The 17767-nt window shown below is 34.4% G+C and overlaps 1 protein-coding gene across 4 annotated transcripts in view; it reads right to left on the bottom strand.

Moving 5' to 3' along the window:
* The window catches only part of HMCN1 (hemicentin 1), a 451947-nt gene that overhangs the window by 415594 nt on the left and 18586 nt on the right, over positions 1–17767 (bottom strand). For all 4 annotated transcript variants that reach the window (XR_013624351.1, XM_078783554.1, XM_078783553.1 and 1 more), the window contains exon 7: positions 2453–2716. Coding sequence is in view for 3 of the 4 variants with exons in the window: in XM_078783554.1 (XP_078639680.1) it covers positions 2453–2716 (264 nt within the window). In the remaining variant the exon portion in view is untranslated. The remainder of the gene's footprint in view (positions 1–2452; positions 2717–17767) is intronic.

The following is a 17767-nucleotide window of genomic DNA, read 5'->3' on the forward strand; positions in this document are numbered from 1 at the left end:
GTGCTATTGGGCCTCCGGACGGCCCCTAAAGAAGACCTCCAGGCTTCTACCGCCGAGCTGGTCTATGGCCAACCACTGCGCGTGCCGGGGGAGTTCATCCCCGACGCTACTGGCCCCTGGTCCGCGGCTCGCCAACACTCGGTCCTCCAGGAGGCCGCCAGGAGATTTGCCCCGGTGCCCACGTCTCATCATGGCTGTCCTCAACCCCATGTCCCCCCAGTGCTTCGCACAGTGGAGTACGTTTTTGTGCGCAATGACGCGCACCGGGGACCGCTCCGGCCACCGTACGATGGGCCTTTTCGGGTCTTGAGGAGGGGCGACAAGTCGTTCGTCACCTACATTGGCGGCAAACCGGACCATATCTCCGTGGACCGCCTCAAGCCGGCCCATTTGGACCTCGACCAACCTCCATGGTTGGCCCTTCCTCCACGGCGGGGCCGTCCCCCGTCGACCAAGCCCCCCGCCCAACCATCCGCCGCCAAGCCGCCTCCCACCCCCACACGAATCGCCAGGGGTCGTTTCGGCCGGGTCATTAAGGCCCCCCACAAACTGACTCTCCCTGTACAAGTGAATTCTGGAGGGGCGCATGCAGCAGTTACCGGACACAATTCTCTTGTACCGGCCGGTGACGTAATCAGCGGGCGGTCACTCGGATTGCATACCACGCCCCGTTGAGAGGCGTGGCTTACTGTTTGAATTTGAAATATATATTGCCGCTCGGGGTAGCCATTTTCAGTGCATTCGTGCCGAGCTCGGAATAAACAGCTCTGTGAAACTCAGCTCGTTGTCGCGTCCATATTGTTGGAGTTCGACGTGGGAGCACAGCTCCACAATGTTATATATCGCTTTTCGCCCGATCTCTCAATGGTGAGGAATCACTTATAAATTAAATAAATTCTCGTATCCGAATCCAAATTCAGATCTTCACCAAAATCGAATAAATTAGTCCTTATCACACACACAACCTCTCCACCAAATTTCGTCCAAATCCGTCCATAACTTTTTGAGATATTCTGCTATATGATATGCCGGTTTTGGCCGGTTTTGGCACTATCTCCCAATGGTGAAAGAATCACTTAAAAATTCTACTAGCTGGATCCGAATCCGGATCTTCACCAAAATCTAATCATTTCGTCCTTGTCACATACACTATCTCTCTGCCAAATTTCGTTTCAATCCACCCACAACTTTTTGAGATATCTTGTTCATAGCCAAACAGACAGACAGACATGGGTGAAAACATAACCTCCATCCACCTTCGGTGACGGAGATAATGCTTTCTGAGTTTGAAGAAGAAGAATATTATCAGTGTCTGGGTTTCTCCATAATGCTTTCCAGGTTTGATGACGAATAAGAATTCTCAGTAGCTGAGTTTCTAAAGTTTTCCGAGTTTGAAGAAGAAGAATATTATCAGTGGCTGGGTTTCTCTCTAAAGTTTTCCGATTTTGAAGAAGAAGAATATTATCAGTGTCTGGGTTTCTCCATAATGCTTTCCAGGTTTGATGACGAATAAGAATTCTCAGTAGCTGAGTTTCTAAAGTTTTCCGAGTTTGAAGAAGAAGAATATTATCAGTGTCTGGGTTTCTCCATAATGCTTTCCAGGTTTGATGACGAATAAGAATTCTCAGTAGCTGAGTTTCTCTGATGTTTTCCGAGTTTGAAGAAGAAAAAGTTTCTCGCTGAGTTTGAAGAAGATCTGGGCAGTGTATTTCGCCAAAAAAGGAGGGAATAATAAAATAAAAGTTTATGTTGATGTTTTGCCAATCTCATTAGTAACTGAGTTTCTCCGCAACGCCTTGAAGAAGAAGAAGACGAAGAGGATCGAATGGCACAATTTGTTGTGTTTCACGCTGTTTCTCTGTATTCTGTTTGTTTACCATCCCAATAATGAAATTATGACAAATGGAAATAAAGTTGAAGCATTTTGCAACTTGGAAAAAACATTTGATGTATTGTCTCATCCATATATATATTTGAAAACTATAGCACTGACAAAAGCGATGTATAAAGCATCTCGTCGGTGTGAAGATCAGAAATTCAATGATGTGAGTGAGGAAAGTGAAAAAATAAATTTGGAGTGCCTAATCATGCAGAAACCAAGGATAAACCAAGGATAAGAAGGATAAAGGTGTTATTTTTTTATTATTATTATTTTTTTTTTCATGCAGAAACCATTGCAGGTCTGTTCCAAGGCAAGGCATTTTAAGCAGGCCGACAAAGCTCTTATGAGGCCAGAGCTAACACTAACAATTTAAAGCTTCTTGGGAATTTCGCCAAGTTTCTACACGTTTTATTTATTTATTTATTTCCTGGTGTAAGGCTCTACACAAATCAAGCACGCACATGCAGACTGATGTTAGACAACACTGGACATTACTTATTTAGACAGACAAACACAGCCGGTGATGTTATGAGAATGGACATTAAAGCACCGATAATTACACTTGCTTACCAGGCAAGATGCTTGAGAATGAAACGGTGGAAACTCTTTGTAAGCGAAAACCATCCTCGTCATATCCCGACGCCTTCAGGAAGAACCTTTCAGATGGTGGCACAAACTCTGTGACATTCCAAATGCTGCCTGGGATGCGATGGGGATATCGCTTGATTGGCAACGTTTTTAGGGTGGTTCCTGTGGTGCTGAGGAGTTCCAGCTTGTCAAAATGTCCGTGGGGGAAAAGGCCAGAGCTGTTTAGAAGAACAAATGTTGGAATTCCTGTGTACGGGAAGGCATTATAAAAATGGAAATCTCGACTGGTATTGAAGAAGCGAAAAATCTAAGTCCATTTTATGGTTCGATCATCAGAGCTTTCTTGTAAGAATTATTATTTCAAAATTATCCTTGATATTCTACGAAATGTTAATACTCTACGAAGGAAGAATTATGTATCAATGTTTCCACATCAAACAAACAATAATGATAATTAAACAAACACTTGAGCAAACTAGAACGGCACTCAGTAGAGAGTCTAATAATTAAAACAGATACACCTCCGCCTGGTTGGCCATATCACTCAGTGGTGAAGAATCACTTTAAAAATTCTAGTAGCCGAAACCTTCACCTAATCTAATCATTTCGTCCTTGCCACATACGCTACATCTCTGCCAAATTTCTTCCGAATCCGTCCACAACTTTTTGAGATATTTTGTTCACAAACGGACAAACAAACAAACAGACAGACAGACAGACAGACAGGGTTGAAAACATAACCTCCATCCATCTTTGGTGGCGTAGGTAATAAAAACTAGACACTTGAGGGGGATCAACAAGTCAATGCCCTAAGATATGCAGTGCCTTCAGAAAGTATTCACACCCCTTGACTTTTTTCCACATGTTGTAATACAGCCAATTTGGGTTCTGTACAATCAACCCCATATCCTATCACATATTGCAATAATCCACTCTGTTTTTTGTCCTTCAAAAGGCATACATTGCAGTTCTTTCCTCATGGAAAAACTGTGTGCTGAGACTAGCAAATCTTGGCTTTTCTTGTGTAGCTATAATGATTTCTGGGAAAAATAACATAATACAGATATTACTCAGCTTTCCATCTCCCTCTTCCTCTTCCTATTTATAACATTCAACAAATGATAGTTTTCAATTAAAAGCAAACATTTCACTTTATTGAACATTAAGAGATTAAATAAGTTTTTTCCTATATAACTGAAATGTATGTATAAAAGGGCAAGATGAGAGGATGGAATAGTGTCATGTTGAAGAGGAAGATGATAGAATGGAGCGGTGTAATGTTTAAGACCAAAATGAGAAGATGGAGCGGTGTCATATTGAAGCAGAAGATGATTGGATAGAGCGGTGTCGAAAAAGGACGGACAAGACATGAGGATGGAGTGATGTCATGTTAAAGAGCAAGATGAGAAGATGGAGCGGTGTTGTGTTGAAGAGTAAAATGAGGTGATGGAGCTCATGTCGAAAAAACAAGATGAGAGGATGGAGTGAGAGGATCTGTAAGCGCGAGTGAAGTCACCAGAAGTGCTACGTCAGGCATCTTACTGTGCCAATCTCAGCAACACAGGAGATTAAAGTTAAAAAAGCAACAGATGGATCATACCATGCCAATGTTCATTAATCAGTAGATTAAAGTTAAAAAAGCAACAGATGGATCATAGCATGCCAATCTTCATGACACAGTAGATTGAAGTTAATGAGAATGGCACTCTTCGACGTCATGACGTCGACCGATATGCCTCCGCCCACATTATTACATCCTTATAATACTTGTACAAAGTTTGATTTAAATCCATTCAGCTGTTCTCAAGTTATCACATTTTACCTGACATGACATCTGACCTTTGACCTCTTGACCCCAACATTTAATCAGTGTAATCTTTACATCATTATACATATCTGTACCAAGTTTCAATTAGATCCCTTTAGCCATTCTCAAGTTATAGACCTATTGCAGACTTTGACATTTGCCCTTTGACCTATTGACCCCAAAATCGAATCTTAATCTTTACATCATGATACATATCTGTACCAAGTTTGAATTAGATCACTACAGCCATTCTCAAATTTAAAAGATTTGAGATCTTTAAAAGATCACTTTAAACTCATGGGTTTTTGCCATTTGTAGTTATTATTATAATTATTATTTAGACAAGTACAGATACATTCAAAGTACACCGCCCCCATGCCAAATAATTAAAATCGTTTCCAGCGCGACATTGCCGGGGCGCCGATGGCACCCGGCAATACTGCCGTGCAGCTCATAGAGACTGTATTTGGATGGAGAGGTGCACAATATTTGATTGATTAATTGCATAATTAAAATCAATAAAAGATTGTCATAAAATATTTTCTTAATCAATTGGCTAATAGCATAACTAAACCACTTGTGCTTCATCCGAAGATGTAGCTTTTAGAAATTCAATGAAATAAGTCATTAATTAAAAATATAAATAATTAATTTATTAATCAATAAATAATTAATCGATTAATTGATTAATCAATAAATCAAAAACAAGTACACATACATTCAAAGTACACCGCCCCATGCCAAATAATTAAATATGCTGCAGCGCGGCATTGCCGGGGCGCCTCCGGCGCCCGGCAATACCGCAGTGCAGCTCATTGAGGCTGCATTGGGAGGGAGAGGTGTACACTAATTGATTGATTAATTGTATAATTAAAATCAATAAAAGATTATCACAAAATATTTTCATAATCAATTGGCTAATCGCATAACTAAACCAGTAGTGCTTCATCCGAAGATGTATCTTTTAGAAATTTAATTAAATAAGTCATTTATAAAAAATTAAATAATTAATTGATTACTCAATAAATAATTAATCGATTAATCAATAAATACTTAATAGATGAAATGATTAATCAATAAATCAAAAATATCCTTGATAGCCACATCACTTGGTCACTCATGTCCAAATATTAGCTTCCCAGCTCAAAAGGTGCCTGAGATATTGGCCAAATGAGAAAGAAAATAAATAAATGATTAATAATGAAAATAAATAAATAATAATCATAAAAAAATTAAATTATTAATCAATTTGGTCAGAGAACACATAAACTACCACTATTTCATCAGAATCTGTAACTTAAAAAAAAAAATTTTTTTTGTCATTAATCGAATAATTAAATAATTAATCGATTAATTGATTAATTAATAAATCAAAAATATCCTTTGCAGCCAAATCACCTGGTCATTGGCATGTCCAAATATCAGCTTCCTAACTCAAAAGGTGCCTGAGTTAATAATGGTCAGAAGATAAATGAAATTTAATTAATTAAATAAGTACTTAATTAAACGCTAATAATTAAATAACTCCTCAATTAATTGATTATTCAAAAAACAAAAAATACCGTATTTGACAAAGGACTTGCTCACTACTGTGCCGAAATTTCAGCTTCCTAGCTCAAAGGATGGCTGAGATATCGTCCGGACAACCAAGAAAGAAAACAAACAAACAAGAAAACAAGTACACATACATTCAAAGTACACCGCCCCATGCCAAATAATTAAATATGCTGCAGCGCGGCATTGCCGGGGCGCCTCAGGCGCCCGGCAATACCGCAGTGCAGCTCATTGAGGCTGCATTGGGAGGGAGACGTGTACACTAATTGATTGATTAATTGTATAATTAAAATCAATAAAAGATTATCACAAAATATTTTCATAATCAATTGGCTAATCGCATAACTAAACCACTAGTGCTTCATCCGAAGATGTATCTTTTAGAAATTTAATTAAATAAGTCATTTATAAAAAATTAAATAATTAATTGATTACTCAATAAATAATTAATCGATTAATCAATAAATAATTAATAGATGAAATGATTAATCAATAAATCAAAAATATCCTTGATAGCCACATCACTTGGTCACTCATGTCCAAATATTAGCTTCCCAGCTCAAAAGGTGCCTGAGATATTGGCCAAATGAGAAAGAAAATAAATAAATGATTAATAATGAAAATAAATAAATAATAATCATAAAAAAATTAAATTATTAATCAATTTGGTCAGAGAACACATAAACTACCACTATTTCATCAGAATCTGTAACTTTAAAAAAAAAAATTTTTTTGTCATTAATCGAATAATTAAATAATTAATCGATTAATTGATTAATTAATAAATCAAAAATATCCTTTGCAGCCAAATCACCTGGTCATTGGCATGTCCAAATATCAGCTTCCTAACTCAAAAGGTGCCTGAGTTAATAATGGTCAGAAGAGAAATGAAATTTAATTAATTAAATAAGTACTTAATTAAACGCTAATAATTAAATAACTCCTCAATTAATTGATTATTCAAAAAACAAAAAATACCGTATTTGACAAAGGACTTGCTCACTACTGTGCCGAAATTTCAGCTTCCTAGCTCAAAGGATGGCTGAGATATCGCCCGGACAACCAAGAAAACAAACAACCAGAGTGAAAACTGAGTACTCTCTTTCAGCGTGCGTCACTGCCGAGCCCCCTTTGGTGCCCGGCAATGACGATTTGCAATGCCTGGAGATGGCATAGGAAAGGAGCGGTGTACAACAAGTACACATACATTCAAAGTACACCGCCCCATGCCAAATAATTAAATATGCTGCAGCGCGGCATTGCCGGGGCGCCTCCGGCGCCCGGCAATACCGCAGTGCAGCTCATTAAGGCTGCATTGGGAGGGAGAGGTGTACACTAATTGATTGATTAATTGTATAATTAAAATCAATAAAAGACAAGTACACATACATTCAAAGTACACCGCCCCATGCCAAATAATTAAATATGCTGCAGCGCGGCATTGCCGGGGCGCCTCCGGCGCCCGGCAATACCGCAGTGCAGCTCATTAAGGCTGCATTGGGAGGGAGAGGTGTACACTAATTGATTGATTAATTGTATAATTAAAATCAATAAAAGATTATCACAAAATATTTTCATAATCAATTGGCTAATCGCATAACTAAACCACTAGTGCTTCATCCGAAGATGTATCTTTTAGAAATTTAATTAAATAAGTCATTTATAAAAAATTAAATAATTAATTGATTACTCAATAAATAATTAATCGATTAATCAATAAATAATTAATAGATGAAATGATTAATCAATAAATCAAAAATAAGTCATTTATAAAAAATTAAATAATTAATTGATTACTCAATAAATAATTAATCGATTAATCAATAAATACTTAATAGATGAAATGATTAATCAATAAATCAAAAATATCCTTGATAGCCACATCACTTGGTCACTCATGTCCAAATATTAGCTTCCCAGCTCAAAAGGTGCCTGAGATATTGGCCAAATGAGAAAGAAAATAAATAAATGATTAATAATGAAAATAAATAAATAATAATCATAAAAAAATTAAATTATTAATCAATTTGGTCAGAGAACACATAAACTACCACTATTTCATCAGAATCTGTAACTTTAAAAAAAAAAATTTTTTTGTCATTAATCGAATAATTAAATAATTAATCGATTAATTGATTAATTAATAAATCAAAAATATCCTTTGCAGCCAAATCACCTGGTCATTGGCATGTCCAAATATCAGCTTCCTAACTCAAAAGGTGCCTGAGTTAATAATGGTCAGAAGAGAAATGAAATTTAATTAATTAAATAAGTACTTAATTAAACGCTAATAATTAAATAACTCCTCAATTAATTGATTATTCAAAAAACAAAAAATACCGTATTTGACAAAGGACTTGCTCACTACTGTGCCGAAATTTCAGCTTCCTAGCTCAAAGGATGGCTGAGATATCGTCCGGACAACCAAGAAAGAAAACAAACAAACAAGAAAACAAACAAGTACACATACATTCAAAGTACACCGCCCCATGCCAAATAATTAAATATGCTGCAGCGCGGCATTGCCGGGGCGCCTCTGGCGCCCGGCAATACCGCAGTGCAGCTCATTAAGGCTGCATTGGGAGGGAGGGGTGTACACTAATTGATTGATTAATTGTATAATTAAAATCAATAAAAGATTATCACAAAATATTTTCATAATCAATTGGCTAATCGCATAACTAAACCACTAGTGCTTCATCCGAAGATGTATCTTTTAGAAATTTAATTAAATAAGTCATTTATAAAAAATTAAATAATTAATTGATTACTCAATAAATAATTAATCGATTAATCAATAAATAATTAATAGATGAAATGATTAATCAATAAATCAAAAATATCCTTGATAGCCACATCACTTGGTCACTCATGTCCAAATATTAGCTTTCCAGCTCAAAAGGTGCCTGAGATATTGGCCAAATGAGAAAGAAAATAAATAAATGATTAATAATGAAAATAAATAAATAATAATCATAAAAAAATTAAATTATTAATCAATTTGGTCAGAGAACACATAAACTACCACTATTTCATCAGAATCTGTAACTTTAAAAAAAAAATTTTTTTTGTCATTAATCGAATAATTAAATAATTAATCGATTAATTGATTAATTAATAAATCAAAAATATCCTTTGCAGCCAAATCACCTGGTCATTGGCATGTCCAAATATCAGCTTCCTAACTCAAAAGGTGCCTGAGTTAATAATGGTCAGAAGAGAAATGAAATTTAATTAATTAAATAAGTACTTAATTAAACGCTAATAATTAAATAACTCCTCAATTAATTGATTATTCAAAAAACAAAAAATACCGTATTTGACAAAGGACTTGCTCACTACTGTGCCGAAATTTCAGCTTCCTAGCTCAAAGGATGGCTGAGATATCGCCCGGACAACCAAGAAAACAAACAACCAGAGTGAAAACTGAGTACTCTCTTTCAGCGTGCGTCACTGCCGAGCCCCCTTTGGTGCCCGGCAATGACGATTTGCAATGCCTGGAGATGGCATAGGAAAGGAGCGGTGTACAACAAGTACACATACATTCAAAGTACACCGCCCCATGCCAAATAATTAAATATGCTGCAGCGCGGCATTGCCGGGGCGCCTCCGGCGCCCGGCAATACCGCAGTGCAGCTCATTAAGGCTGCATTGGGAGGGAGAGGTGTACACTAATTGATTGATTAATTGTATAATTAAAATCAATAAAAGACAAGTACACATACATTCAAAGTACACCGCCCCATGCCAAATAATTAAATATGCTGCAGCGCGGCATTGCCGGGGCGCCTCCGGCGCCCGGCAATACCGCAGTGCAGCTCATTAAGGCTGCATTGGGAGGGAGAGGTGTACACTAATTGATTGATTAATTGTATAATTAAAATCAATAAAAGATTATCACAAAATATTTTCATAATCAATTGGCTAATCGCATAACTAAACCACTAGTGCTTCATCCGAAGATGTATCTTTTAGAAATTTAATTAAATAAGTCATTTATAAAAAATTAAATAATTAATTGATTACTCAATAAATAATTAATCGATTAATCAATAAATAATTAATAGATGAAATGATTAATCAATAAATCAAAAATAAGTCATTTATAAAAAATTAAATAATTAATTGATTACTCAATAAATAATTAATCGATTAATCAATAAATACTTAATAGATGAAATGATTAATCAATAAATCAAAAATATCCTTGATAGCCACATCACTTGGTCACTCATGTCCAAATATTAGCTTCCCAGCTCAAAAGGTGCCTGAGATATTGGCCAAATGAGAAAGAAAATAAATAAATGATTAATAATGAAAATAAATAAATAATAATCATAAAAAAATTAAATTATTAATCAATTTGGTCAGAGAACACATAAACTACCACTATTTCATCAGAATCTGTAACTTTAAAAAAAAAAATTTTTTTGTCATTAATCGAATAATTAAATAATTAATCGATTAATTGATTAATTAATAAATCAAAAATATCCTTTGCAGCCAAATCACCTGGTCATTGGCATGTCCAAATATCAGCTTCCTAACTCAAAAGGTGCCTGAGTTAATAATGGTCAGAAGAGAAATGAAATTTAATTAATTAAATAAGTACTTAATTAAACGCTAATAATTAAATAACTCCTCAATTAATTGATTATTCAAAAAACAAAAAATACCGTATTTGACAAAGGACTTGCTCACTACTGTGCCGAAATTTCAGCTTCCTAGCTCAAAGGATGGCTGAGATATCGTCCGGACAACCAAGAAAGAAAACAAACAAACAAGAAAACAAACAAGTACACATACATTCAAAGTACACCGCCCCATGCCAAATAATTAAATATGCTGCAGCGCGGCATTGCCGGGGCGCCTCTGGCGCCCGGCAATACCGCAGTGCAGCTCATTAAGGCTGCATTGGGAGGGAGGGGTGTACACTAATTGATTGATTAATTGTATAATTAAAATCAATAAAAGATTATCACAAAATATTTTCATAATCAATTGGCTAATCGCATAACTAAACCACTAGTGCTTCATCCGAAGATGTATCTTTTAGAAATTTAATTAAATAAGTCATTTATAAAAAATTAAATAATTAATTGATTACTCAATAAATAATTAATCGATTAATCAATAAATAATTAATAGATGAAATGATTAATCAATAAATCAAAAATATCCTTGATAGCCACATCACTTGGTCACTCATGTCCAAATATTAGCTTTCCAGCTCAAAAGGTGCCTGAGATATTGGCCAAATGAGAAAGAAAATAAATAAATGATTAATAATGAAAATAAATAAATAATAATCATAAAAAAATTAAATTATTAATCAATTTGGTCAGAGAACACATAAACTACCACTATTTCATCAGAATCTGTAACTTTAAAAAAAAAATTTTTTTTGTCATTAATCGAATAATTAAATAATTAATCGATTAATTGATTAATTAATAAATCAAAAATATCCTTTGCAGCCAAATCACCTGGTCATTGGCATGTCCAAATATCAGCTTCCTAACTCAAAAGGTGCCTGAGTTAATAATGGTCAGAAGAGAAATGAAATTTAATTAATTAAATAAGTACTTAATTAAACGCTAATAATTAAATAACTCCTCAATTAATTGATTATTCAAAAAACAAAAAATACCGTATTTGACAAAGGACTTGCTCACTACTGTGCCGAAATTTCAGCTTCCTAGCTCAAAGGATGGCTGAGATATCGCCCGGACAACCAAGAAAACAAACAACCAGAGTGAAAACTGAGTACTCTCTTTCAGCGTGCGTCACTGCCGAGCCCCCTTTGGTGCCCGGCAATGACGATTTGCAATGCCTGGAGATGGCATAGGAAAGGAGCGGTGTACAACAAGTACACATACATTCAAAGTACACCGCCCCATGCCAAATAATTAAATATGCTGCAGCGCGGCATTGCCGGGGCGCCTCCGGCGCCCGGCAATACCGCAGTGCAGCTCATTGAGGCTGCATTGGGAGGGAGAGGTGTACACTAATTGATTGATTAATTGTATAATTAAAATCAATAAAAGATTATCACAAAATATTTTCATAATCAATTGGCTAATCGCATAACTAAACCAGTAGTGCTTCATCCGAAGATGTATCTTTTAGAAATTTAATTAAATAAGTCATTTATAAAAAATTAAATAATTAATTGATTACTCAATAAATAATTAATCGATTAATCAATAAATACTTAATAGATGAAATGATTAATCAATAAATCAAAAATATCCTTGATAGCCACATCACTTGGTCACTCATGTCCAAATATTAGCTTCCCAGCTCAAAAGGTGCCTGAGATATTGGCCAAATGAGAAAGAAAATAAATAAATGATTAATAATGAAAATAAATAAATAATAATCATAAAAAAATTAAATTATTAATCAATTTGGTCAGAGAACACATAAACTACCACTATTTCATCAGAATCTGTAACTTAAAAAAAAAAAAAATTTTTGTCATTAATCGAATAATTAAATAATTAATCGATTAATTGATTAATTAATAAATCAAAAATATCCTTTGCAGCCAAATCACCTGGTCATTGGCATGTCCAAATATCAGCTTCCTAACTCAAAAGGTGCCTGAGTTAATAATGGCCAGAAGATAAATGAAATTTAATTAATTAAATAAGTACTTAATTAAACGCTAATAATTAAATAACTCCTCAATTAATTGATTATTCAAAAAACAAAAAATACCGTATTTGACAAAGGACTTGCTCACTACTGTGCCGAAATTTCAGCTTCCTAGCTCAAAGGATGGCTGAGATATCGCCCGGACAACCAAGAAAGAAAACAAACAAGTACACATACATTCAAAGTACACCGCCCCATGCCAAATAATTAAATATGCTGCAGCGCGGCATTGCCGGGGCGCCTCCGGCGCCCGGCAATACCGCAGTGCAGCTCATTAAGGCTGCATTGGGAGGGAGAGGTGTACACTAATTGATTGATTAATTGTTTAATTAAAATCAATAAAAGATTATCACAAAATATTTTCATAATCAATTGGCTAATCGCATAACTAAACCAGTAGTGCTTCATCCAAAGATGTATCTTTTAGAAATTTAATTAAATAAGTCATTTATAAAAAATTAAATAATTAATTGATTACTCAATAAATAATTAATCGATTAATCAATAAATACTTAATAGATGAAATGATTAATCAATAAATAAACAAGTACACATACATTCAAAGTACACCGCCCCATGCCAAATAATTAAATATGCTGCAGCGCGGCATTGCCGGGGCGCCTCCGGCGCCCGGCAATACCGCAGTGCAGCTCATTAAGGCTGCATTGGGAGGGAGAAGTGTACACTAATTGATTGATTAATTGTATAATTAAAATCAATAAAAGATTATCACAAAATATTTTCATAATCAATTGGCTAATCGCATAACTAAACCACTAGTGCTTCATCCGAAGATGTATCTTTTAGAAATTTAATTAAATAAGTCATTTATAAAAAATTAAATAATTAATTGATTACTCAATAAATAATTAATCGATTAATCAATAAATAATTAATAGATGAAATGATTAATCAATAAATCAAAAATATCCTTGATAGCCACATCACTTGGTCACTTATGTCCAAATATTAGCTTCCCAGCTCAAAAGGTGCCTGAGATATTGGCCAAATGAGAAAGAAAATAAATAAATGATTAATAATGAAAATAAATAAATAATAATCATAAAAAAATTAAATTGGTAATCAATTTGGTCAGAGAACACATAAACTACCACTATTTCATCAGAATCTGTAACTTAAAAAAAAATTTTTTTGGGGTCATTAATCGAATAATTAAATAATTAATCGATTAATTGATTAATTAATAAATCAAAAATATCCTTTGCAGCCAAATCACCTGGTCATTGGCATGTCCAAATATCAGCTTCCTAACTCAAAAGGTGCCTGAGTTAATAATGGTCAGAAGAGAAATGAAATTTAATTAATTAAATAAGTACTTAATTAAACGCTAATAATTAAATAACTCCTCAATTAATTGATTATTCAAAAAACAAAAAATACCGTATTTGACAAAGGACTTGCTCACGACTGTGCCGAAATTTCAGCTTCCTAGCTCAAAGGATGGCTGAGATATCGTCCGGACAACCAAGAAAGAAAACAAACAAACAAATAAATAATTAATCGATTAATCAATAAATACTTAATAGATGAAATGATTAATCAATAAATCAAAAATATCCTTGATAGCCACATCACTTGGTCACTCATGTCCAAATATTAGCTTCCCAGCTCAAAAGGTGCCTGAGATATTGGCCAAATGAGAAAGAAAATAAATAAATGATTAATAATGAAAATAAATAAATAATAATCATAAAAAAATTAAATTATTAATCAATTTGGTCAGAGAACACATAAACTACCACTATTTCATCAGAATCTGTAACTTAAAAAAAAAAAATTTTTTTGTCATTAATCGAATAATTAAATAATTAATCGATTAATTGATTAATTAATAAATCAAAAATATCCTTTGCAGCCAAATCACCTGGTCATTGGCATGTCCAAATATCAGCTTCCTAACTCAAAAGGTGCCTGAGTTAATAATGGTCAGAAGATAAATGAAATTTAATTAATTAAATAAGTACTTAATTAAACGCTAATAATTAAATAACTCCTCAATTAATTGATTATTCAAAAAACAAAAAATACCGTATTTGACAAAGGACTTGCTCACTACTGTGCCGAAATTTCAGCTTCCTAGCTCAAAGGATGGCTGAGATATCGTCCGGACAACCAAGAAAACAAACAAACAAGAAAACAAGAAACCAGAGTGAAAACTGAGTACTCTCTTTCAGCGTGCGTCACTGCCGAGCCCCCTTTGGTGCCCGGCAATGACGATTTGCAATGCCTGGAGATGGCATAGGAAAGGAGCGGTGTACAAAAATATCCTTGATAGCCACATCACTTGGTCACTCATGTCCAAATATTAGCTTCCCAGCTCAAAAGGTGCCTGAGATATTGGCCAAATGAGAAAGAAAATAAATAAATGATTAATAATGAAAATAAATAAATAATAATCATAAAAAAATTAAATTATTAACCAATTTGGTCAGAGAACACATAAACTACCACTATTTCATCAGAATCTGTAACTTAAAAAAAAATTTTTTTTTGTCATTAATCGAATAATTAAATAATTAATCGATTAATTGATTAATTAATAAATCAAAAATATCCTTTGCAGCCAAATCACCTGGTCATTGGCATGTCCAAATATCAGCTTCCTAACTCAAAAGGTGCCTGAGTTAATAATGGTCAGAAGAGAAATGAAATTTAATTAATTAAATAAGTACTTAATTAAACGCTAATAATTAAATAACTCCTCAATTAATTGATTATTCAAAAAACAAAAAATACCGTATTTGACAAAGGACTTGCTCACTACTGTGCCGAAATTTCAGCTTCCTAGCTCAAAGGATGGCTGAGATATCGCCCGGACAAACAAACAAGAAAACAAACAAACAAGAAAGAAACCAGAGTGAAAACTGAGTACTCTCTTTCAGCGTGCGTCACTGCCGAGCCCCATTTGGTGCCCAGCAATGACGATTTGCAATGCCTGGAGATGGCATAGGAAAGGAGCGGTGTACAACAAGTACACATACATTCAAAGTACACCGCCCCACGCCAAATAATTAAATATGCTGCAGCGCGGCATTGCCGGGGCGCCTCCGGCGCCCGGCAATACCGCAGTGCAGCTCATTGAGGCTGCATTGGGAGGGAGAGGTGTACACTAATTGATTGATTAATTGTATAATTAAAATCAATAAAAGATTATCACAAAATATTTTCATAATCAATTGGCTAATCGCATAACTAAACCAGTAGTGCTTCATCCGAAGATGTATCTTTTAGAAATTTAATTAAATAAGTCATTTATAAAAAATTAAATAATTAATTGATTACTCAATAAATAATTAATCGATTAATCAATAAATACTTAATAGATGAAATGATTAATCAATAAATCAAAAATATCCTTGATAGCCACATCACTTGGTCACTCATGTCCAAATATTAGCTTCCCAGCTCAAAAGGTGCCTGAGATATTGGCCAAATGAGAAAGAAAATAAATAAATGATTAATAATGAAAATAAATAAATAATAATCATAAAAAAATTAAATTATTAATCAATTTGGTCAGAGAACACATAAACTACCACTATTTCATCAGAATCTGTAACTTAAAAAAAAAAAAAATTTTTGTCATTAATCGAATAATTAAATAATTAATCGATTAATTGATTAATTAATAAATCAAAAATATCCTTTGCAGCCAAATCACCTGGTCATTGGCATGTCCAAATATCAGCTTCCTAACTCAAAAGGTGCCTGAGTTAATAATGGTCAGAAGAGAAATGAAATTTAATTAATTAAATAAGTACTTAATTAAACGCTAATAATTAAATAACTCCTCAATTAATTGATTATTCAAAAAACAAAAAATACCGTATTTGACAAAGGACTTGCTCACTACTGTGCCGAAATTTCAGCTTCCTAGCTCAAAGGATGGCTGAGATATCGTCCGGACAACCAAGAAAACAAACAAACAAGCAAGAAAACAAACAAGAAAACAAACAAGAAACCAGAGTGAAAACTGAGTACTCTCTTTCAGCGTGCGTCACTGCCGAGCCCCCTTTGGTGCCCGGCAATGACGATTTGCAATGCCTGGAGATGGCATAGGAAAGGAGCGGTGTACAACAAGTACAGATACATTCAAAGTACACCGCCCCATGCCAAATAATTAAATATGCTGCAGCGCGGCATTGCCGGGGCGCCTCCGGCGCCCGGCAATACCGCAGTGCAGCTCATTGAGGCTGCATTGGGAGGGAGAGGTGTACACTAATTGATTGATTAATTGTATAATTAAAATCAATAAAAGATTATCACAAAATATTTTCATAATCAATTGGCTAATCGCATAACTAAACCACTAGTGCTTCATCCGAAGATGTATCTTTTAGAAATTTAATTAAATAAGTCATTTATAAAAAATTAAATAATTGATTGATTAATTAATAAGTAATTCATCGATTAATCAATAAATAATGAATCGATTAAATGATTAATCAATTAACCAAAAATATCCTTGATAGCCACATCACTTGGTCACTGTCATGTCCAAATATTAGCTTCCCAGCTCAAAAGGTGCCTGAGATATTGGCCAAATGAGAAAGAAAATAAATAAATGATTAATAATGAAAATAAATAAATAATAATCATAAAAAAATTAAATTATTAATCAATTTGGTCAGAGAACACATAAACTACCACTATTTCATCAGAATCTGTAACTTAAAAAAAAAAATTTTTTTTGTCATTAATCGAATAATTAAATAATTAATCGATTAATTGATTAATTAATAAATCAAAAATATCCTTTGCAGCCAAATCACCTGGTCATTGGCATGTCCAAATATCAGCTTCCTAACTGAAAAGGTGCCTGAGTTAATAATGGTCAGAAGAGAAATGAAATTTAATTAATTAAATAAGTACTTAATTAAACGCTAATAATTAAATAACTCCTCAATTAATTGATTATTCAAAAAACAAAAAATACCGTATTTGACAAAGGACTTGCTCACTACTGTGCCGAAATTTCAGCTTCCTAGCTCAAAGGATGGCTGAGATATCGCCCGGACAACCAAGAAAACAAACAACCAGAGTGAAAACTGAGTACTCTCTTTCAGCGTGCGTCACTGCAGAGCCCCCTTTGGTGCCCGGCAATGACGATTTGCAATGCCTGGAGATGGCATAGGAAAGGAGCGGTGTACAACAAGTACACATACATTCAAAGTACACCGCCCCATGCCAAATAATTAAATATGCTGCAGCGCGGCATTGCCGGGGCGCCTCCGGCGCCCGGCAATACCGCAGTG

The sequence above is a fragment of the Myxine glutinosa genome, chromosome 8 (genome assembly GCF_964187855.1).
Source record: "Myxine glutinosa chromosome 8, kmMyxGlut1.1, whole genome shotgun sequence".
In the NCBI taxonomy this organism is placed as follows: Eukaryota; Metazoa; Chordata; class Myxini; order Myxiniformes; family Myxinidae; genus Myxine; species Myxine glutinosa.